Source organism: Thermobia domestica, chromosome 5 (assembly GCF_964235325.1).
Source record: "Thermobia domestica chromosome 5, izTheDome1.hap1.1, whole genome shotgun sequence".
Classification (NCBI taxonomy): Eukaryota; Metazoa; Arthropoda; class Insecta; order Zygentoma; family Lepismatidae; genus Thermobia; species Thermobia domestica.
This window is the reverse complement of record NC_137458.1, coordinates 84,443,577-84,469,620: the sequence shown is the minus strand read 5'-3', so window position 1 is coordinate 84,469,620 and position 26,044 is coordinate 84,443,577. Positions and strand designations below refer to the sequence as shown.

The 26,044-nt window shown below is 36.7% G+C and overlaps 1 protein-coding gene across 1 annotated transcript in view; it reads left to right on the top strand.

Annotated features, from left to right (window-relative positions):
- The window catches only part of LOC145685971 (uncharacterized), a 1,426,958-nt gene that overhangs the window by 933,641 nt on the left and 467,273 nt on the right, over nucleotides 1–26,044 (top strand). The window contains 1 exon segment of the mRNA XM_081758763.1: nucleotides 15,215–15,395. Coding sequence (XP_081614889.1) covers nucleotides 15,215–15,395 — 181 coding nt within the window.

Here is a 26,044-nt window from a genome sequence, read left to right as displayed (position 1 = left end):
TACCATTTACGTATGTGTATTCTTAATGTTAAAATTACAAGAAATAACAATACTTGTCATATTCCAATCTTATCTAGTTACCATATAATTGTGAATACTCGTAAGAAATGAGAAAGGTTGGACAAGCTGTGAATATGGAGTAATTCACTCACAATCAGAATAAATTAGTGGTTCTTCGTTACGCGCTTTAGATAATAACATAACCAGTTAACATTTTATGGAATATTGGAGAAAAGAAAGTTTCACGTTAGTTAACAATCAGGGTAGTACTAAATAGATGCCAAATGTAGATGCATGAATTCAGTGTCTGACAGATCTCGTATCATGTCGAATCTACATTGGTAGATGACTTACAAAATAGTAACGCCATAGCTGTACTGGAATACTGCTTCTCACTTGATTACTGATCTCAAGCAGTGCCAGGTTAGGTCCGAGGAAAAATGGGTGACCTTTCGTATTCATAAGATAGTGTTGTCACTGCGGCGTTCACACAGCGTCATGAGGACAATTGAGAAGCTATTTGGAAGAAAGAAGTCACGAACTCCGGTTTGATAAAACCAGCGAGGGAAACCGATATATTGACTACACATTACCTGAAAGGCATGTGTACCAGATAAACCCTGGCCCCATAAGGACTGTTACGCCAGGAGCTTTTTTTTTTCTTTTTTACAGAGTGTAGTGATACTTCCCTTAACTAATGCATCTCATTTACTGATACCTTCGTAATTAATTTCCTTTTTTTTTTGTCCTGGTAAACATTTATATAGTATTGTTATTATTATGGGACAGAACCCTATCTTTTAGCAGATACGGATAATTTTCTCGCGCCACTTCAATTTCCAAGTTCTAGTAACATCTTCACAAGATACAGGAAGTATTCTTAGTTCATACTCATCTAGCCCACAAAATACTGGCTGCAGTCCGAAAATAAATCGGTAATTCAATTCAATAGACAAAATATGACTTGATTAATCCCCCAACTAAACTTCAAACTTTTCTTTTTTCTGTGTATGATAGTTATCGTATTTACTACTACTACTATTACTAGTATTATTACTACTACTACCAGGGGAGCCCGAAGAAAATTTTCTAGGGGGCCTCACCATGGTTCTGTTACGTCTGATGTTTCTGGTATTTAATATACGTGTTTTGCTACATTACGTATACATTTTCGTGAACCAGAGGGACCCGGGTCTCACCCTGCCTCTACCTTTGAGCGCCCATGAGTACTACTACTACTAGTAGTAGTTCTTATTGAGTTTCAGTGTTTTTTCAGAAAAATATTCCGGGGGAGCACACTTAGTATTCGGAGGGGTACATCTCCCACTGCTGATATTTATTATTATATTATAGATGTATTATTTTGATCTTCTCCAGGAGGCACTCTCAGAGCTCCGGGAGGAGCCAGTGCCCCCGCCAGAAACATGTCTGGAAGAAACACTGCCTGTAGGCAGTATGCAAAGTAAGATGGTGCAATATAGTAAGATGGTACAAACAGTTACAGGAGAATGGTATACTTGAGAAGAAAAATATCACACATACAATATGTTTTGCAGCTCATATAAACACTCTCTTCTCTGCCATTTTTCCCAACGATGTTTACGCTTCTTTACAAAGATGGATATTTCCCTGATCCCTGTAGTAATTTGAAAACTGAGTAGAGTATTTCGATTGGACTATTTACATTTATGGCAAATGTGTTTACTGTATACAATTACCGCTGTGGGTAATCTAAATTTGTATAACCTCTCGGTAATGGACACCTCTTATTTACTGACAGTTAATCGTCGCTGTCCGTTATCCAGAGGTTTCATTCTGCCGATAAAGTTTATTGGAAGTTTAGGCGAAATTACGAGCAGAAAAACAAATTACGGAAGGGTTATCTTCTGACATTTCACTGTACCGTAGTATTTCTCTTTTTCTTCTTAATTCAAGTTTTCAAGCTGGTAAGAATATACTTTCAACAGCACATGTAGCTAGATACATCAATCTCCAGAACTAGATATTAGTAACTACTCCTCCCAAAAGAATGTAATGAAACGTTTAACCGGTTTGAATATTTACTAACGCAAGTTTATTTATTCATTTTGTTTTTACACTCTCAAAGCTCTACACCCAGTATTTTTTTTTTATATTCATATGTTTTGAGAGTATCATATTTTTCGTTGTTGAAATGATGGCATGTTGGGGGAAGCTAAGTGCAAACAGGATAGAAAATTTCTACAAGAAACTTGATCTGAGTCCCCCTCCCCACTCTCCTCCCTCTCTCAGAAGCTTCTAAATGGTTTGAGTTAATCAGTTGCAGCATCTGCTTTGATTAATCCTTCATCAAGTGTCATGACAGGCAGCCATGCTGATGTGTTGCTATTAAAAGTCATTACCTAGAAATCTTGACGAAGATAAATTCCAAGGAAAAACCATGCCACATTTGCTTTCGGAGGACAACTCTTCGAATTAGTGCTGCCAACTTCAATAAAAGTTCTCTAAAATTCAAAAATTTCTATTTAATTTAATTACTGTTCTGAGAAAATATAGAACCCTTTATATAAATGAATGAAAATATAGAACCCTTTATATAAATAGGTTTCATATTTTGAAAATAAACAGAAGAAAACGAGAATTTTCTATCCTTTTACAACAACAAGGCTATGAAGAGCATGACCTACTGTTAATTTGGCTTTGAATCACAGCTAGAACTTTAATCCGGTGATTTTCAATTACACAGCAATGATGAAGGGAGTCACAAAGTTACTTACCCAGGACCTAGTTACTCACGACCCACCACACCCAGTGACCCGGATCTATCCTGATTTGAGAAGAGAGACGCAGATCCGGATGATCCAGACAAAAATCACTGCGCAACTAACCCAGTGACTCGGATCTGACTTGATCTGAGAAGCGAGTCTCAGACTCTGGTGATCCGGACAGAAGTCGTGACACAACTGACCCGGTGATCCGAATCTGACCTGGTCTGAGAAGTGAAACCCAGACCCGGATGATCCAGACAAAAGTCGTGACCCACCAGACCCAGTGACGCGGATATGACCTGAGCTGTGAAGTGAACCCCAGACTCGAATGATTACCCACCAGCCCCGGTGTCCCGAATCTGACCTGATGTGAGAAACGAGACCCAGACCCGAATGATCCAGACGAAAATAGTGACACAATTGACCCGGTGACCCGTGCTGTTACTGGTGCACAGACCCTCATCCAGTATTAACCGTCGAAGTGTTTTCAGTTTCGCACTATATCCATGTAGATTGTTTCTGTCGCTTTTCGCTTAGCAGCATCAGTAGTTATAACAGTTCAACATGCGTTCCAGATCGTTCAAATGATAAAGGATCATGTAGCTATCCAAGAGAGTTAGATTAGGAGACTTTTATACCGGTTTCGGCAAGAAAACAAGAATAGTGAGTCATATTGATACAGCAAATAGGGTTGTTTACGAGATAGAACTCTTTCAGTAGAAACAGACACCTTTTCGAGACGAGACGTTTTCAACTCTTGTTTCGTAGGCAAGCGTACAGCCATATGTTTTGGAATGCATAGACTGTTTTGCATAATGATATTACTTGCACAAAGGTGCGTACCTTCTATTGCTCATGACGCATCAAATATATTCTTCTGGCACGAGTCCACAACAAAGGCAAAATCTGCTATTAAATTCACTCACTTGTGATCTCCATTACTTCCCAAGTGCTCATTATACGTCATTAATTAGAACACCATTCTTGTATAAATTGTATAATTTTGATAAATTTTTAGAGTGGCTTAAACTAGTAGCGTCATTTTAAGTTTTACCTGCGGGAAAAGTGGGAGCAACACTCTCCGATATACTCGCGACTCACGTTTTTCGTTTATATATTACTATGCTATTGATTAAAAGGTAGGTATTCAAAAATCAGCTGGGGTAGTTGTCTACCCTGCTGCCCAAACGTTTCTAATATTTTTTTTTTCTTGACACCCTTCAAGTTCATGACACGCTTAGATGTACCACTTCCAGTTTCAATATTGAAACCCTATTTACCACTCCTGGTTTCAATATTCAATCCTCATAGGTTTGAAGTACTATCACAATATGAAAATCACTTGAACACAATGTGAAACTATTAAATTCACTTGCTCTAAGTGCTTTGTAAGTTCCAGATTGTCATATTAGGTAAAACGACCCAAACGCGAGTTCGCTATTCTCGTAGGGTTCTCAACGTTCATCGTCTACAATTAAGATTAACGAGCAAATAATTTCCTTTCGATACATATATGCTGTAGTTCAAAATATACAGGGTGTACGTAAAAATATATGTTCATTGTTCATTCACATCAGAATCAAGGAGCAAAGCTGAGAGATGTAGTTGTGCGTATTCATGTAGATTGTTTCTGTCGCTTTCCGCTTGACAGCGTCAGTAGCAACGGTGAATCTGCAGTAACAATTCAACATGCGTTCCATATCGTTCAAATGATAAACAATCATGTAGCTATATGTCTCCGCTGCCTACTGACCCACTCGATTTGTGGCACTGTATTGAAATAGCTCTCGCTTCTATAACTGCAGACATGCATATTAAAGTATGGGAAGAATTCGCCTATCGGTGTGTGTGCTGTTTGACAAAAGATACGTTGAACATTTGTGGAGAAAGCCTATAAGTTACTCCTTCATTTTATGTACGACTCATTATCGGATATTACACAACATTAAAACACAAATCTTTTATGTTCACGCCTGGTTATCGGCTCCACAGAACTTTTATGATAAACTACAAGCTCCGCAACGTTGTCTTACGCCTTGCTTATTTCTTACAACTTAGGACTCCAACAGAAGAGATCTACCCTCGTACATCTGTATCAACACTCTTACTACATCTGTACAGTCTTCGCTCTCGTTACATTCAACGCCGCATACGGAACACTCATCCGATTCTCCATGCACTCTTAGACCAGACTCCAGCTCTACCACGTTACGCATATTCACCGTTAGATCACTTCTTGCTATCCATGAACATGATCAGGCCATCGCTCACTATAACCCCTATGGTCGTATGTATTGTCACCATTCATTCATCCATTGCACATAATTCCATGAATACCCTGCTTTGTTTTCTAACAGGGTTCCAAGTGTCTAAACCCACTCTGAGTAGCCCCAGAGCAGAAGATGTAACGCTATCGTCTCAACTAACGTCATATATCCTTGTGTTCTGTTACCTGCACTTCATTTTATCATATACAGGGTGGCCCAAAAGTAGATATACAGTCCCGTACTGATCGGTCATGATCATTTACTTATTGTTATCCATACAAGTATTGACTTAGTTTCTTCCTTATCTGTTGTTAATTTATTTTCACTTATACCTTAAGCTCGGAACAAATCAAAGCAAATAAATTCATTATCTTAATAAATTAAAATGTCATACTTGATCGATGCTGGTTCATATATGTACTTTTGGACCACCCTGTATATTACATACCATGCTCAGATCACCTTCTTCTGTATACCTGGGCTCCTCTGTGGCTAAGTGGTTAGCGTACGCGTCTTTGGCGTGGAAGACCTGGGCTCGATTCCCGGAGGGAGTTCATGTGGTTCGGATTCCACGTTAATCAGTAGGTCCACGTCTCATATAGTCTCGCTGCTGAACGGGATGTTAACCTCAAAATCAACTCAACTCACCTCTTCTGTATACCTAACCAGATAAATATATCAATAAATAAATAAATCTTTATACTCATCTCCTAATGATACTACCAATAAATGAATGCTCATGGCTTCAGAGAAGGCGTTACCTTCTGCGGCCCACTCATCTTAGGATGGAAATGAAATTGTACTTAAAAAAGTAATTGTTATTGTATGTGTGTAATTTTTATATATACATTCTTTAATATCTATAACTTTTTTTCTTTGAACAGTTTTCCGCTTGCTTAGACAATTTTAACTGTTGGAGTTTAATGTTTTCCTTTTCCGTTTTGTGTGTCCATGTGTACCTAATTTCTTGGTTTTCTTAAAAATTATCTTTTATTATATGCTGTCATGTATTTGTTTTTTCTTCCTATCATTTCGTTGAGAAGAAAATGAACCAAAGAAAGGGGAAAAGATTAAAAACAATTTTTGGATACCCCTTCTTGCCCCTCATCTGCGTTCTCCAACTTTTGACTGTCTGTTGTGTGGTGTTGAAATTCACAAGTTGTCAGTGAATGTGTTGTGAGCTATGACACTTCCTGTTTCTATTTTCTCTCTTTTCAGATAGTTCTCTTCCTCTCCCTCCATCCCCTCTGTTCATCTCATTCTCATTTAGAGAGCCAATGGGAAGAGGTAAAAAAAGAAAGAAGAAAAAGAAAAAAGAATAGATAGAAAAGAGCCAGTTCATCTCGTTTTACTTTACGTGTGTAAATATTTGTTACGTTCAGAAACGTGTGAAATTGGAAGAAGGGAACCAGTGACAGATCCAGATGAAACTAGAGAGTTCTCGCCTGTGACTTTTTAAAGTTAATGAGTCGTAGAGGAAGATGAGACATTAAATAATGTCTCATACAGGACATATTGCTCATTAGTGTTCCGTTGGGGGAAAATATATATTCAGATCTCTCATGCTGAAATTATCTTCTTTGAAAATCTGGATTTTCTTTGTTCTCTAATCTGCCAACGAGACGTGTCTTTTTCTTAAAAAATATTATTATTTTAGTGTCGTATCTTTAAGAACGCCATTGCCCAAGTAATTATTCAAACTGATTTGAATTATAAATGCAAGGATATTAGAAATATGTTTTTTGACACATCATGGGCATATTCCCTTATTATCTATCTCTCGGGGGTCTGTTTTTTTTTTTTTTTAAATTTAAACTGCTTTTTCTTCGTTTACTTTTCAAAAGTTGCTAGAAGGGAAAAAAAATGTCTTTATTGTTCGCTGACAAGCAAGAGCGGATTTATGACGTCACATTTAAATATTTTTTTTCTGAGATTTGAATTTGTTTCTCACACAATCAGAAATATTCGATTGTTTCGTTATCAACCAAGGATCAAAGTTAGGTTGTAAGAAAGCCTCACAGATATAGCAGGTTTTACATTCCTTAATGTTCATATATTGTTCAACTCTATTTGTGGTGTTGGTGCAGGATTTAAATCCTTCAGAAAGAGTCTTGCGATGTTGCTGTTTGTAAAACACACGTTAAATTGTAGATCTAGAACATTTATTGTGTCATCCTAAAAAAAAATCGATACATCATCAAATATACATAGAAACAATCGAACAATATCATTTTTATTACTTATTGAAATAAATTATTTTTGTTGAAATTGTTCGAATTTTAACAAGATAATGTCCAGAATTTGCGCCATGTACCCATAAGCGCCAAGAACATGAAGATTGGTTGGTTGAATTGAAGTTTAGCGCCCTTTTCAGCACCGAGTCTATATTAGATGTAAAACTACATCTTGACGTAGGATCCGGACCACATGAGTTTTTTCACCGGGACTCAAACCCGACTTTACAGTGCCGAGGGCACGTACTTTAACCGTATATCCACGAGGAACTTAGGGATCCGTGAAAACCTCATAGGTTGTTTATCCAATAACCGAAATTTGTTTTTATATTCTTCTGGAGATTAAGTTCGCTGTTCCATATCTACTTTTATTTCGTTTAATTTACGAAGAGTAGTTTAGCTTAGAATGGCAAAAAAGTGTTGGTCTTCCTCACCATCAGTCATTGATTTCCTAGATAAAAGTATTTCGGATGTAAGGATGAGCTAAACTTTCAAAATGTTGTATAGAGATTATTCTGCTCCAATTTTTCGACTCACCGTCAGCAGAACAGGGCTGTACACTCCCGAGTAAATAGAAATTGTACGATTATTTCCAACCCATTATCCAAGTCGAGAAAGAAATGGCCAAATCAAGATCGCTGAAACAGACGATCAGCCTAACAAGATGCCCGAAACAATTCCCAGGTACCTCCAAAGTGGCTGCTATATTATTACTTGTATAACTTACATTTACTCTGGTACGCGCAGTTACTCAAGGAACAAGATCCTCCATACGTCAGTATGCTAAGAGACATCGTCCTGTGTACATTGTGAGTTGTGCAACTGGTGCTGCTCTGACCAGGTGCATTACCACGCTGCGAATTCGTCATGGACATTGAATTGAAATAGAGAACACACGTAAAATTCTGCATTAAACTTGGCAAATCGCCACGGAGGCAAAACAACATTCATCACAGTCGAAGTGTCTATCATTTTCATCATCGAGAAAGGTGAAGCAGATCCACATTCCAACAAAGTGTATACTCATTCGCGGCAAATTGTATTTTAGAAAATCGACTCCAGCGGCCAGACTGTCATTAGCGGGTTCTCTGCCAGGTTATACGACAACTGAAGAACATTTAGTATAAGTAGCGGATCTGAGGCGCGTTAGAAATTGAAAGCCTCGCAACGACAACGATACCCTATCTTTGAGCTCTCTTCACAGGCGAGTGTTTTGCTAGAAACAATAGGATTTCGTTTCTGCACGCACTATCTTCCCAAAGATGAAGATCCAGCTGGAGTGTTGTTGTTTTGACACCAATGCAAAGATCCAGTACGAATCACAATAGGCGTTTGCAGGTCCGGATTTAGGGGTGGTGGTGCAAAGGTGCACGTGCACCCCCCTTCGTTGAAAATGTACACTATCTAAAATGAGAAGCTAGCAGTGAAAATACCAACATTTTCCGAAACTTTCTACCATCATGTTTCCGTTTGATTCTTAAAAGAAAGCAGAGCTTTGCAAAAGAAATAGTTTAAGCCGATTTTCTAAGGTCTGAAGGAAAAGGATTCACCAAGAAAAACAATATAGCGTTTGTGAAGTAAGGAAGAAAACAGAAGCCAGGAAGAGGGAAGATCATTTTTTCTTGCATAACACTTGCGACCCTCTTTAAAATACCCTCAGTTCTATGCATCAGTATTGTCAGGGGTAAAGAATATTGTCACATATCACTTTAAAGAGTTTTAGTGTGATTGGTTATTTTCATAGTTATTGGTGCACCCCCCTCAGGCAATCCTGGATCCGGCCCTGGGCGCTTGTTAATCTTCTTTTTAGAGGACATATTTCAAAAGTGGCAGAAATGCTGCGAGTTGTATTGCTATGGAAGGGTGACAATGTGTAAATGTAGTTAAGTAAATTACTTCCTTATAAACTGAAAGCATCTCGAAGCTTGTTGATACCACCTCGTATGAAGTTTGTGATGGTGTGACTCTGAAAATGCTTTTTAACGGATATACGCTTTTCATAAAACAAAGTAGTGCACTATGCGAGCAGTATATGAAATATATCGCAAAGTAACTACATAGAAAGTATTATTATTCATTTTTTTTACCCTGTTAGTCCTATGAAAACTAAGTCAATGTTTGAACATGATTTGAACATTTTTTAGATTGTTTATTTAACTTGTCCAAAAATGCTCTTATATTCTATCAGTGAACAAAATATGACTAGATTGCCTTCTAACTCCTCTAAGTGTGCCCGAAATGTGCATGAACTTCAGATGTGTAGTATGCGGCCGCATAGCTACTTTTGTGTCAGGGCACATTAAAACATTATCATTTACATATTTACTGGCCATTTCTGTCCGTGTACTCATGGGACAAATCAGAATTTTAGGTATATGCCGACATTTACTCTTGTAGCAGTTTGTCTTACCTCTCTTCCTGACACCTCCTTTAATCTAAACCACTCTTACCTCTCTCCCCGACAACTCCTTTATTCTAAACCACTCTTACCTCTTCCCGACAACTTGTCTAATGTAAACCACTCTTACCTCTCTTCCCGACAACTCCTTTAATCTAAACCAATTTTACCTCTCTTCCCGACAACTCCTTTAATCTAAACCAATCTTACCTCTCTTCCCGATAACTCCTTTAATCAATAACATAATAACAGCTACTCCATAAAACAAATACAGTGACTCATTTAATTCATTAAAAGAAATCGTTTTATATTTGAGATTGGTTGATCTACGACTGAACGTTTATATTATATATAAGAAAAATACCATTGCTTAAAATTGTTTGTTTTACTAGGCTATTCTAAATATAAACAAATCTTACTGAAATGGACGTAAAAAAGGTGTTTCCTAGAAATTACAGAATTCCTTTTTTGTTTGTTTGTTTTTCCTTTATTATTTTAAAGAAAATATTTTGTTTTTTATTTTCTCCTTTAACTCTGTTTGTAGCTGCTTGATGGCCGCAGATTACAGAAGATGGGCATCTGAGACGAGAATTGGTGAGCGTGTGTGTATGTGGAAAAAGGAAAAAAAGAACGAAAGTGGAGAAAAGAAGAGAAAGAAAGAATAAATCTCGGACACAGAACATTAAGGAATTGATGAAATGGAATAATACTCGTGGAAGAACGTTGTCAGAAATCTCGTCAGAGCCCCTTCTAACGTTCAGTTCAGATGGAGCATTCGCAGTAATCCACACACAAGCAGAGAGAGGGAGGGGGTGAAGGAGATGAGGGGGGAGGTCTTTCTCTCATATAATCCCAGCTATTTTCTCTTTAAGTCCGGATATGAATCTTGGACGACGGGAAAACGGGAATTTCGCAGTTCTTGGTTAGTTGTCGTGTGAAAATGGGAGAAAGCGGTGCAGAATTGCTTGAGAGAAAGAGAACGAAGTCCAGACACACACACACACACACACACACACACACACATATATATATATATATATATATATATATATATATATATATATATATATATATATATATATATATATATATATATATATAACAAGCCAATGATGGGGTCCAGGGGAGGAAACAACACTCCCCTTGCGTTCTGCGACTCGTGAATAATTTATGTGGTGGCAGTTTCTTTCAACAAGGTCGCCTCGGCACGTTCCAATCCCTACCACTACCGGCGAATGGCCGAACACCATCACACAACTGTTAAAAAAAAGAAGTGTAAACTGGTTGCAACAGCCTGTATATGCAATTTTATTGTCTCGAAACGGGTCAATGCGGCACAACTTTTTTTTTTTCTTATTCTTTCCTACCAGATGGATTTCTTCAAAACCACTCATAATATTTATTATTCAGCGTAGAACTACTTAAATAATACTGAAATTTACAATGATTTATAAACACTCGGCCTTTTGGTGTTCTATGGTCGCAGCTCCAGGTTTTTTACAGCTACAATTCATGTTCAGTGTCTCCGGAATAGTTTCCATATTCGCACTTATGTCTTTACTGAGACAGGAAGTAATAATTTTTCATTTTCGGATTTCATATTTAGTCCTGCAGTTTCAAAATCTATACTGTAATTTCACAATGGAGAACGAAACGTATTTGTTTAAAAGTTAAGTTTAAATAATTCGTTTTGAAAAATGTTGCGTAGACAGATTTTTAACCACAATAAGTATCCTTGTTTTCATACAGTAGATTACGATATTAACAGACCATTAATGCTTATAAATCCTCAGAGCTTCTTGAGTGTTTCAGCCGATGTCCCTTACTACTTTTGATTAACAAACTGTGAAAGATCGTTTCTTGAATGATTGATTAACTAAGGTTTAACACCTGTTTTTGCCACCCAGGTTGTAGGAAATGGAACATTCTGCTTAACACGGAATTCGAACCATTACTCTTGCTATCAGAGACTTTGTATCTTACCACGAATCGAATCCAGAAACATTCACGTTAGCAAATGGACACTAAACTGTGTGGCATTTATTATTATTATTATTATTATTATTATTATTATTATTATTATTATTATTATTAAGTGATGCATCCCTCGTTCAAAAAAGGCTGCACTGAGTTTTGACAAGTTGCTTCAAACTTACATTTACGTATCGTAAATAGTAAAGGTGTCCCATAAAGAATGCGACTTTTGAAATGCCCACCATTTTTGTTCTAAAAAGTTGGCAGCACTGAATGTTACACGATTTTCATCTGTTGTCGTTATAGTTAGTAGTCATTGCGCGCCGAATAGCGCATGATTGCCGTCTGTTTTCTATATGGGGAGAAATGGAGTTCTTTACAACGGAACAGCGTGTTGTCATAGTAAAAACGTGAAGCACTCAATTCCTATTCGTACAGAACACAGTTAACGATGATGCGTTATTCAGCGCTCCTAAACCATAAGGACAACAGATGAAAATCATGTAACGTTCAGTGCTGCCAACTTACTGGAATAGAAATGCCGGGCATTTCAATGGGACGCCCTGTTACCATAAAGACCACAAACAAAAATTTTTATGTCGTTGTATGGAATGTTACAATTTAAACATTGTTAGTTTGAAACTTTCTATACTGTAGTATTATTTTACTTTTATCAGATTTTTAGTTGAATACTGGAGAATAAGGTGGAAGATGGAAACCTCATAGGCCTAATCAGATCAATATAAAATTTTCTCATTTTTACCACACCCGAACTTGCTTACATTGTGATAATGGGTTAAATTACGAATTCGATTAACGTATTGGGCAGATCTTTTAACAAACACAATACCGGAAGAACATTCATCTAAATTAGTAATCTATTATGTCTAGAAACTTAGTAGAGAGAAATTCAGTTCAGAAAACTTCTAGAGAAACACCTTGACTTTCTTTCAGCGTGACGTAAACCAAAGACAATGTCTAACATCCATCCAAAGTTATCTTTCCCTGAAAATGTCTGATAAACATTGGTACATTCACTGTCAACGAGGAAAATCTGCCTATGAATATTCCTGAGACGTATTTTCCCCGACAGACAGATCGTATAAGACGTAGTAGACTGAGGTAGTAGTAAGTGGGTGGAGCTCTGAAGGGTTTCCGGAAAATGGAGTTTGGATGTAGAAGATCTGGCAGTACGGCAAAGGAGAGGGGGAGGGGGTGCTAGGGATTGAAGAAATGTTTCCTATGCTAATGAAGGATCACAGAATCTTCGAATCAGGCGGTGGTGATGGTAGTGTGGAATTGTACCCACGGAATCTCGACTTGAGAAAGGTTTTCTTTTTCTTCTTTCTTTCTTTATGTGAGAGAGGAGTAAGGTATAGGAGGAAAGGAAAGGGGTTTACTTGCTTGAAAAGGGGAAACGAAGTTGTTTTGAATCTGTGTTAGAGAGATGCCGAGTAAGGCTGGTGGAATATCAACGCAGGAATAGAACTTGCCTCTTTCCTTTGCGAGAAACGTTGACAGAACTGTGTAAAGAGAGAGAGAGAGAGAGAGAGAGAGAGAGAGAGAGAGAGAGAGAGAGAGAGACGGAGATAAGCTAGCAGACGGGTATAGTAGTGACAGAGGGGGGCTTTTTTGCGGGGAGAGAGAGGAGTGACGTCATAACTAGAAAGAAAGTTGGCAATCTCCAAGGCTCTTTCTGACGATCTTGATTCGATTTGAGGAAAAGGAAGGCTCACTATTGCCACCTGGGACTTCTTCAAATTTTCTTTCCTTTTTCTTCTATTTTTCCCTTTTTCCAAAGGCATGCTTGCAAAAGTTCTTCTCTCTTTCTCTCTCAACACACACACACACACTTTTATCCAGACAGACAAAATGTACATAAAGAAAGAGAAGAGGGGAGAAAAGATAATCGAACAAACAAGCAGAGAGTGCTACTTCCTGTATATTCTTGTTTACAATAATTTTCATGTGATAGTCATGTGAAGTGATATGTATTTGCAGATATCACGCGCACATTTAAAATGTTTTGGAGTTTAATTTACGCTTGAATTTGGGAAACAACATTTGGGTAACATGGTTATCCGACTACTGAAAGGGGTTATATAACTTGGCTGCGATAAGTTATATATAATATGCAACCACATTTAGAATTGAGTATTAGATGAAGTCTCGTTCTGGGAAGGTGTCGTGAAAGTCATGTCTCGTCATGAAAATTCAGCTTCGTCGCATGTCGAAATGGCTTTTGTAGTTTAACGTCCCACGGATATGCCCTTTAGGCTTTAGGCCCTTTAGGCTGAATAATGAAATGGAAGAATTAATGGGATGAGAATGTGAAAGAAAACGGGAAAACCTCCGTTAATAAAGCCCACAAACTCACATGACCTAGGATTGAACTGTTCTTCGCACGGGAAGAATAGTTTTACGATAATTTTCGCCTGCATTAAACCTCCAAGGCGAGTTTCTTAATGAATAAACTTGCAGTTAGGTATTTAAATCATCATCATTATCATAGGTATTCTGCCATTACTGGCAGCTCACTTACCATAACTAAGAAGCTTCCATGCGCCACATGGTCTTCCGCTAACCTCTTTATTTTCACGTACGATTTTCTGTTTTGATATCGTCCAGTAATTGTATCCTCCTTCGCCCCTCCCTCTTTTTCCTGCCATCATATCCTCTAGCACGTCCCTCATGATACAGTCCCTTCTTAACCAATGTCCTCTTCTGAATAACAACTAAAATTATTCTTTTGTATCCCACCATTTCTGACACCCTCTCATTCATTTTCCACTCGACCCAACTAATTCTCTCAATTCTTTTCCACATCCACATTTCGAAAGCTTCAGCCGCTCTTCATCATTTTTGCGTAATGTTCATGTTTCTGCCCCATAATCCTAATCATAATCAGTTATAATATAATTAATGACCTTAATATATTAGAAAAATGTTTTAATGTGTTAAAAAAAAGAAAAAGGAAATAGGTTGTTATGAAATGGAAATAAGCATAAACGTATTGTCAGTTAATTATATATTGCTTTCATTGAAAATACCATTTGCCAGGAGTGTTTTCTCTCTCTAGCCTCTCTCGGAAAAACTAGGATAAACACCTAAGTTTGGCTATGATCAACTAGTGCACCAAAAATGACCAAATTGGTGCTAGGATGAGTTAGCCGGCAAACTTCATTACTCTAAATTTTTATTCGTATAGGCTAATGAAGTTTAAACCGTATGAAGTTTTACTTTAAAAAAAAATTAAAATTAACGATTAAAGCATTTTTTATTTTTTCAAATGGAAGTTGAATCGATCTACGTGCTGAAAAGTGCCATCTTCACATTGTCCTGGTACTTTTCGAGACATAAACTCAGAAACTCTTATGAGGGGCCTCTAAATTTGAACTAAAGACTTCTGTTTTAAATGAACCAAGAGCACAAAAGTATTCACACACATTATTAGTTGCAATTTATATTTTCCAGTGCAAATGTGAAATACCAATTTTTATATACATTCCATGCTTTTTTTCATATATTAAGTAGCACATTTCTTTACATTTTGTCAATAATTTATTAATGTAGGTATTTATTATTTATTTTCAGGGCAGCACAGCGACTCAATTTGTCATCTCCGCACAGACGAAAACGTCATTCTTCGGGCGAAGAGGAATTGACGTCGCAATTCCAAACTGATTACTATAATGTAATCCACCGATCACCACCACCGCTGCCTCCAGCGTTACTTCGTCGAATAGGCGTTAAGGAAGTCAGCGGCATTGGCAAGGTAAGATTTATTATTATTATTAGAGTTGAATACTTTTCTTTATTTTAGAGCAGAGCTCTCCAAAAGTACCGGCTGTGTTAAATGTTGCTTACAGTTGGAAATAGTTTTTCAGCATCTTTTGTCCTCTTTAGGGCGCTTTATTCGCATGATCTGCTCCCAGCTCTCTTTTCTCCTCGTTCCTCTTCATTAATTGTTACTATATATATATAATACATAGATAGATAGATAGATAGATATAGGTATAGATATATATAAAACTTACCTGTTATCATGGATTGCGTGTGCTGATTCTTGTGTGAGAATTTTTCCAAAATTCAAGCAGCTTGTGCTTTGTCTGAATCCAAACGAATCCACGTTTAACTACTTCAGAGAAGATTCATAATTTGCAGATAACCCTTTTCTGTAGACGGTTATAAACGTGTGACAACTGCTGATTAAAACTTGGAATAATAACGCTTATAGAAAGAACATTTGATGGTATACTTTAAGGGAGGCAACAATTAAAATATTTTTTTCCAAACAAAAATATGAGATGTATCTTCAGAAAAATCCGAACGGTTTATTTAGCACTTTACATTAGAAATGCTTGGTTAATATTGGTAAATTATTTTTATCAAGCGCTCTGCCTTTTGGCAGAACCTGGGACTAATGAGGCTTTTTTCATTTATTTATTTAGATTTATGCCTGGAATTGTTTTTTTCACGTTTCTAGATCTTCAGCTTTCTCTTTTATTTCCCAATATTTTCTTCTATTCTTCAAATCAAACACCTTGTGGACAAACATCTTGTGCGTGAGTTTCCTCGGGGTTCTTCCGTCTCCTCTCACTTTCTTGATTCCACCATTTCATTCATTTCTCATCATCACCGTCTTCTTTAGCTTAGTCGTCATAACTGTAAGACGAAAAACTTAGTTTCGTTTTTTTTTTTCAATATTAAGCCTGCCAGTTGAGTGATCTTTTCTTATCGAACGTTTCTTTGGCTATGGCAGTTCTTGACTTGATCTCTTTGCTGCTATAAGCGTCTTTCGTCGATGTTGTTAAATACAATTATTTTATGATTTTCCTTCCAATAAAATAGTGAAATGTATATAGTCCATATTAAATTATTTGAATAAGAAAGAAAGAAAGAAAGAAAGAGAGAGAGAGAGAGAGAGAGATAGAGAGAGCAATTATTAAAATAGTGATGGGAAATATCATATTTTTGTCCCCGTTTTTTCGCCTTATTTTAGTACCTTTTCCCTTCCTTTTTCCCCCCTAGGAAAACTGCTTCTAAAAGTTGGTTATTGAAAACTGTACTCCGAAGTTCACTTCCATATATGCAACCAGTTACGCATCAGTGATGTGCGGATTGCATAACAATCTCACTAAGGTCACTAATGTAGATTAGGAAACAGGAGGAAGAAATATTCATCCGACGAAACCTAATGGAATCGAAAATACTAATGATAAAGAGTGACATTCATTACGATATTTGTTCCCATATGCAACAACGCTGGGAAAAATAAGGTCAAAGGTCATATTGGCGAGTATGTCATTTTTCGATGCTGTCGGCTGTGAAATGTTTAAATATATCAAGCTCTAGTGTAGTCTAGCAGGAAATTAAATTGCATTTTGAGCATAAAAATAGATGTGGCGTCATATTGCGGTGAGCATTCTCTTGATTGGTAATTGAAGCAGGCGTAAATGAACTTCTACCATTCAATATGATGTGCATTTATGGGTCATTTTCTTTTTACGATTCTATTGAAATTAGGTACTTTAGTACTTTCTGCAACCGGATTATGTTTATAATTTATTTAAGTTAGAATTTAATTTTCAATTTTGATGCTTTTTTTTAAAAAAACAAAAAGCCTGAAAAGTATTATTGTACATAATTCTATATCTGAATGTCATAAAATATTAAAAATTGTTACATAATCTTAGCTTTAAAGTTGTGTTATGTGCTAAAAATAACTTACATAATGATTGCTCTGATTATAAAAAGCCTGTGTAGATGTTTTCCCAACTATGGATAAAAATCCGTTTTATTCTTGAACCCGGTGCGTCATAACCATGGGCGCTCAGGTTAACAACCTCAGCAAAAATTTTGGTATAAAAACTTTCAAAAAAATTTCAAAATAACATAAAACTTAGTGACCGACTAACACCTCATGCCACTTAGAAACGAAATCAGTAAAAGTGACTATTCTTCGTATCGTAGCTCTTTAAAATCAAAATAATTTGGATCTGTATAAGTGGTAAAAATAAAATGTCATTGTTGCTGATACGATACAGTAATCATGCATTTTATAAAGTCTTAAATAAACCAATAGAGCAATCTTCACTCAAAACCATCTTTCTAAACTTAAAAAAAAAAAAAAAATAGATCTAACATAGTCCCACAGTGACAAAGTCAAAGATAACATCAAACTAATCATCAGGAATGTGTGAGTGTAAGATCTGTCATTAGGACTCATCACCGTAGTCGGGTCAAGACTTCACTTAAGAACTAATAGTCCTATCGAAATATCCATTCTTCAGAGTTCTGTGGTACCTCTGCAACCATTTTTATAGAAATAGTTCGTGAGAACTTCAAATTATATGCCTGTAATCAAACTCCTTCTATACAAATAGTTGCGTGAATTCCGCAGGATTCTGAAACATGTATTTTTGGATAGCGCATATATTAGTTCCTAAGTGAAGTCTTGATCCGACTACGGTAGGTGCCATAGTATTGGAGCTATGGACCTTTAAACTTCATTTTTTGATGTTTTTGGCAGCGTATAACTCCGAAAGGAAACATTTGTGCACCCAGGTTGGTCTATACATATTGTCTTATCTTGGTGTCAGGAGTCAACTCCCAAATGTTGTCGGTGTTGTTTTGACACGCAGCATAAGCGCAGCATACTGCTTAGAAAAGCAGAAAGTGGAAGCTTTACATAAAATATTTACCTATTATTATCAACATGTTACCTTTACTTCTTCATTACTTATTTGTAGTAAGGAGCTACTTACGAACTTATTTTTTTTTTAAAGTACAATCAGTATGTCAATATCCTGGGGAAAACCGTGGTGATTCATCACATTAAAAAAATAAATCATAGTTTTGATTATATTTAATACGTAAACTTGTTAAACGTTTAATCTTAATATAACATGCAAAGTTTCAAGGGAGTTGTTACACTAACTTTTCGCAAAAGATAATTTATATAAAGCTTTAAATATATATTTTGCATGGTGTGTGTGTGTGTGTAAGTGAAAGGGACAGGAAGGGGAAGACTAATGGATTTCTTTTGACTTAACACTAAGATAGATAGATACGGTTGGTATGTTCCAACGTCCATTCTCTCGTCAAATGAAATCTTGAATCGATCAATCATTCCTTGCATAAATCTGCTAGTGCGGCGCGGCGTTGCTTTTTGAGTAACTTTGCACGAAGAACTTTTTATTTTGTGCTCAAGAGGGAGGGATTAAAAATATGAAAAGGGGAATTTAAGAATGCTTTTTTTCCTTTCTCTTTAAAATTTGCGATTAGTAACTGAAACGATGTAGCATAATGAAAATCTATTGGATCTTTTTTTTTATTATTTTTTAAGAAGAAAATAATGAATAAAAAAAGAAAAGAAAATGTGAGCGCAATAAATTAAATTTCCATGTTACATGAATCTCCACTTACCATTCAGTTAACATGCCGTTAAAAAGAGAGGTGCGTATTTAATTGGTCTCATGTATCGATTTAGATGACATTTCTAAAGTGCTTTTTGGATTGACAGCTTGTGACATGAACAAGTAGAATGCTTTTGTTTCTTTTCTTTTTTTCCCTTTGTAAACGTACGACTTTGCCTGAAGTGAAAACAGGTAATTGCTTTATACTTAGCAGTGTACGGTGTCACACCTTGAAATGTAGCTCTTTGTTAACTAAATGTTTTTCTTTTTTCGCTTGGTTTGATGTCAAGGAATCTCTGGTTTAAAGTGGCATCAAGCGTGAGCCATCGAAATGCGGAAACTCGCATTCAGAATGTGTTTTTGAATTTACCAGTGGTAGCTCTTGGTTCAGAAACTTGGACATTACAGAAGTTAGAGAAGAACTATTTAGAGAGCTTCGAAATGTTGTGTTGGAGGAAGATGGAGGAGATAAAATGGACAGAGAGAACAACAAACGAAGATGTTCTGAAACTGATAGGAGAGAAGAGGACTCTTTTTAGCCAGCATCCTTCGTAGGAAGGACAATTGGATTGGACACATCTTGCGAAGAAATTGTCTTCTTCATACCGCAATGGAAGGGAGGATGGAAGAAAATTGAGGAATAGGAAGAAGAAGAACACAACTGATATATGATTAGAAAAATAGAAGATGATATTGGGAGTTAAAAGAGGAAGCTGTAGATCGAGAAACGTGGAAGAACATTTGCAAGGCGAAACGTAAAATAAATTAAAATAAAATAAAATAAAATAAATAATTCGTTAGTCCCAAGATCTGCCAAAAGGCAGAACACCAATGTTGTTGTTTATTATTTTTATTAATAAATCTGGAAGCACGGTGGCTAGGCGGTATAGCGCTCAACTCTGAAGCAAAGTATTCCTGGTTTCATCCCAAGCCATGTGAGTTTATGGTAGACAACATCGTGTTCGTGAGTTTTCTCGGGGTTCTCCCGTTTGGCCTTACATTCTAATTGTAATAATTATTTCAAAATTGTTTACTTTCATTAATCCGTCGTCTTTAACCTACAGAACATAATAGTAGGGCGTAAAATTAGAAATTTCATTAATAAACCAATAGCATGGTACGCTTCTGTCTCACCGAAAAAAAAAAAATCCTGAGAGGTTAGTTTACTTGTGAGGTGAATACTTTCCCAGACCATTTTCTCGAAAATAGCTTACATAAACTTGCCTAAATGTCAAACTTCAGAGCATCGTAGGTCACATTGGTTACTTTTGATATAGCTTCAAAATAAGTTTTCTTCAACTGCAAGGAAAAAGCGCTTCGATATACAAGAGACTTTACTAAAATCTATGCGTTGAGTTTGTATTGGAGACATGGGGGAAGATAGCGTCGTTTGAGGGCATGTGTGCGGATGGCAAGTTTGAGTGACAGTTGGTCTTAACTTCCACACAAAAGACTCGGCTGCCGAGCCTCTTCTTGTTCTTCGTCTGCTTGTTGATTGAACCATGCGAAATTGATCTTGTGAGGAGCAGATAATTAAATTACGTCTTAAACGCCCAAGCACGCCCAATAGAACGGCTCCAGTCTCATGAAATAGTCAGCAGACGCACAAAGTAGCTTTACTTATTACATAAGGTTCCAAGCGTTAGAACTCTGTACACTTACTTAAAGATACACATTCACGCCGCGCATGGAACGCAACACTGAATCTTGAATAAAGTTATTATTATTATTATTATTATTATTATAGAAACCAAAATTTTGTCAAACCTCAAACCTTATCTCTCAGTAAGAAATCCATGATTTAGCCTATAAATGAAATTGATATTGGATATTTTAGAGGTGAGAATAATCATTTACAACACTTAAAGACCCTTGACAAACAAGTTAACAATCGATAGGCCTATTTTTTGTGGTCTTAACATGGAGGTGGAAAATAAGTCAAAATAAATATTGAGCTTTGTTTTCTGTTAAATTGAAAAGCATGACAGACAAGGTGATAAGTTTGACAGACAGAATAAGTTTTTTTTTTTTTTTTTTTTTTTTTTTACTGTATCTTTGAGTAAAATTTCTAAATTTAAGATCACTCATAGTTATCACATAATAGGTCTGGTGTTCATGCTCCGAAAATCATAACGATCGACCTCTCAGATTTAATGTTTCTCTGTTTTTGGTACTTTATCCATCCTTAGACTATCTGTCATAAGGACAGCATATGTTGTACTTTACCCGATCTCGAAGGGCCGCAGTGGCTCAGTGATGGTACGTTCACCTGTGGTGCCTGGCGTCTTTGATTTGATCCTAGCTCGCGCCAAGTGAGCTTTGTGGTAGAGAAACACTGTGGGGGTGTTTTTTTCGGGATTATCCCGTTTCCTGCCACTTGTTTCATTCCACCATTTCATTCATTTCTCATCATCGCATCTTCTTTAGCCTAGCCGGCATATTTGTGAGACGTAAAACGTTAAGATTTCATTTTATTTTTCTATCCGATCACGACCAAACTTGGCAAACATTGACTTGTTTAATATGCCTATGGAATATTTACCTATACAGATCTTTGGTTCCTGAGTTATGGACCAGCCAAGATTGGACTTATTCAATTTTTCCAGCTTTTGTTTTCTATTTCAAGTAGGTTGCTAAAGTTTATGTGTTCTTTCATTATCAAATATTTTGAAGTTCGTGTGATTAAGTATTGTCTTGGTTTTGTTTGAATGCATTTATTTATATTTTCTCACCTTTCGCGTGCAGAGTAGAGTGACATGCGGCTGAAACTAAACTATGCAGACCTCTCCCTACTCACAAAACACACACACACACATACCTTTTGTATGGTGTTGTGTACACGTGAATCCCAAGGTTTGGAAGGGGAAAGAGTGTTTGTGTAGAGTTTGTGTCCACACTAATCCCTGAGTAAGACTACCTCATTACAGAGGGATTTTCGCTCCATGCAGCCAGCGATCGTAAACTTTTTCCAGATGTGATTGCCTCCATTGCAAATCCTGTGTTTGTGTGTGTAGGTATGCTTGGCTTAACTCATGCAAACAGTAGTTTTTTTTCTCTCTCTCTTCTTTCAAGTTATTTTATTTTTTGGAAATTTAGAAAGTAAACCGTCGTTACTGTGATGTTGATACCTGGTCATCCACTTGCGGTCGTCAGAGTTTTAGAATTCATCTCGCATCCTCGTGATGGGTTTAAACAAGAGAGTTAGCCGCTCAGATACCAAAGGACAGATTTAATTTTCTAACTTGCGTTGTGGTCAGAAGGATGAAACAGGGGAATTGTGAGTAGCCCAATCATAACATAGCCCTTTAAGACCGAGATTATAAGTGAAATGGCTGGAAGTTCTATTTCAAGAATTAAAGTCTTGTCGCTGTACGAACTCTCCTTCCCCCTCCCCCTTCCCAATCACGTAGCACTCCGTCTAAAGCAGAAAAGCCGCCGTTGAAGTCTGTGATGACTTCATGTTCTCAAAACCACTCAACTGTTGCCACGTCTAGTAAATAAAGCCATATACACAATATTTTCATAGCTGTTTACTGATTGGGAAAGCTCAGGAGTAAGAGCTAACTTGCAACATAGCACAGCAACACAGCATGTACTTCCAAATCCACGGGTAAACAAGTGAGTGGGATCAGATCGAGAGAGTAACAGCGTCGGGACTTCGATATTTCACGAAAGGGCTACCAAAATTATCTTTTTGACATCTCAGTTGTACTGGATATTGTTGCTTTCCATATTTCTAAAGGGTCTTTGCATGATACAGTATGTTGCTTCTCATAGAAGTGAAGTTCTAGATCTTACTGTAAATCCCATAAAGGAGAAATTAAGCCAACTTTATACACCAGGTATTTAAATCCATAATATACTTTAATGCTGATTTTACTCAGTACTTTTTTCTAAAAAAAAAAAAAAAAAAAAAGAAAGAAAGAAAAAGAAAGAAAGAAAGAAAGAAAAGGAAATGCCGATATTCACCATGAATTTGTTGTTACGTATCCTTCACTAGGGCTGGATTAACTTATCAGGAGGCCTTAGGCTAGAAAAAAAATATGTGGCCCCTGCTGACTTCAGTTAATACATTTCTGTGAAAGTACAGGAGGAAAGTTAAGGCAATATGTTTCATATTTTTAGCCATATTTTATTTTATGATGATGATTGTATCTTTATGGTTCTTTTTAGATAACCAGTTGAGATTTTGATCAGAGTGTTTGGAGGTCCTTGTCCACTTGAAGGCCCGTGGCTCTAGCGCCCCTAAGCCCCTCCCTTAATTCTGCCCTGTCCTCCACCATACTCAATTGTCTCCAAATTGCTTCTTGGTTTTCAGTATCAGTTACAAAATGACAGCCTCGGAACAACTATGAATTCACATTATTTCGTAGGGTTAAGTTGTGTGAGAGGTGGGTCGAGCATTCTAATGAACAACAGTGCAGAAATTGTCCGTATTAGCAGAGATGAAGTTATTACAAGATTCATCTGAGAGAACCCCCCTTTTACATTGGGACATTAAACTCAAAATCAGCTCAACTCATACAATGGAAGATATTGCAATTGAGTCGAAAGTGTGATTTAGAGAAAGTAAATATGTCCGGGACTTTATTTTCTTAAAGATTCTCGTAGAATCCACGAAACAACTCTTTCATTTCAGCGAAATTTACGTTGCTAACTTCCTAATTTTCGGCTTTTCCAAAAGTCAGCCCAGAATAATACTTGAAAATCTAAAAATCTTAGCACATTGAAGCAAATCAGAATCGTCTCCTTCAAGCATAGGCTTTTGTAACAGCTTCTTTCGTACTTTTCAAAAACTTGCGGTTTCTCTGGCCATTTTATTTATTTATTTATTTATTTATTTTAAGCTTCAAATTGCTTGACAGAATTCGCGATAAGAGATTTTGAACTGAATAATAACACAAATATGGGAGCACTGCAACTTATTTCTGTAAATAAAAAAAAAAAAAAAAAGCTAAGAATGAGTAAAAGGTCTGGTAAAGAAGGATTTGTAAGTCATCCTGAAACGTGCCAGATTCATTGAATTAAATTCCTTTCTCTTTAGGATATCAACTCTGCACCATTAAGTGCAGATGGTTTATTCATTTGGCTGCGAAATTATAATAGAATTGTTCTTTCTCACCACCCACAAACACACAGTTTTGGACTGAATTCCTCTTAATAACCCTAATCTACCCTCTTTTTTTAAAAAAAAAAAGTAAAAAGAATAAAATGGCTCTGGTATGTTCCATTTTCCACTATGAATTTGCTTTTTTAACTGCTTTAGTTACGGCAGTGAACATTTTTGGAATCTAAAAGTTCGGTTTTCCGGTGTGGAATCCACTGCCGGATGAGAGAATTGACTTTTTTTCATTTTATAATGCTCGGTGATCCTCTTGAATTTAGTGACCGTAAAACGACAATCAAAACATTGATAATGGATTTTTTTTTTTTTTTTTTGCCTTGCGCTTATTTTATAATCCTCAGATTTTTTCCCCAACAGATGGAATTCAATGCTTTTAATAGCCAAATGCCTCGGTCGTTCTATTATTATTATTATTATTATTATTATTATTATTATTATTATTATTATTATTATTATTATTATTATTATTATTATTATTACTATATCGGAAATCCTATTTTTATTCTACTTGTATAACTTTGAATGTATTCGGTAAATTTTCTATTGTCTCCATTTACTTTATTATTATTAGACGTTGGGTTTTTATACACTTAATATTCACTAGCGACTACACTGCTCTTCGTAAATATTACAGCATCAAGAAGGACTCATGTAAATGGAATTAAGTTAATTCTAGAGATTCGTTACATGACTATACTAAAATGATTGCAACATTACTACTTTGCATCACTCAGTAAAGTTGAAAAATCAGCCTGCAGATTCCACGTGCTATTACCGGGTTCGATTCCCGGAGCTCATGTGGTTCGGATTCCACGTTAATCAGTAGGTCCACGTCTCATATAGTCTTGCTGCTGAAAAGGGACGTAAAACTCAAAATCAACTCAACTCAACTCCAAGTGGTATTATGTCGTGGCATTGAATCAAACAGGCGTTGGAGGTGTGCCGATTAATCATACTCGAGTTCGGCAGCCAACCATACAGTACATACCAGCTATCCGGGGTACCCATAGTTTCTCGAAGAGGGCTTGAACATTTCGGGACACATGTGGCCTGACATTTTGCTGCTGAAATATGGCGTCCGGAGTTGTACGAAGAAGGATATGACTTTCGTGCCCTGAACTTCCCTGTTACAGATGGTACTAGTGAGGTTGTTTACATTACAATCCTGGCTAGACCGCGTATTGTATACACCTTACAATCATAACTGTCCTTCGGTCACTGTGACGTTTAACAATGTACAGTAGTAAATTGCGTTGTCAACGATAGCAATGGTGTTTACGCGCCAGATACGCACATTCTGTGGCTTATTAACTACGTATTTTGTGATAGTTTCAAAGACATGGATATGAAAATAGTCTGGGTTGTTAACCATTATATGATAGCGCTAGTAAATCGCGCTGTCGACGGTTCTGGGTCACTGGAAGACGACACAAAGGCATATGTTCTATCGTTCAGTGGACACTGTCGCGTAGTCAATGCATACAGGTGTACACAACAACGACTAAACTGAGCCAACTGAACACAAGTTCGATTAAACTGAGCCAACTGAACACAAGTTCTACTAACCCGAAAGCCAGTACAAAAGTTCTGTTGGGACACCACCTCTGTACTTTCTTCGCAGAGGAGCCTTTGCTCCGTTCCTATTTTAATGTATCAAATTCTCATTCATTAATGTATGAATTTTATTCGGTATTAGGAAGAGGATTAAGTGAAAACCTTTAGATTTTTTCGCAAAGTTTATCCATTAATTTAGTAGCGGTTTGTACAACATTTTGGTAGCATGATTAATATTCTGAAGAACGTTATGTGAACAATGTACTGTATGTGTGTTGTTGAAATCCAGTATTTGTCGAACTCTTGATGCCTTTTGAAAAATAAACA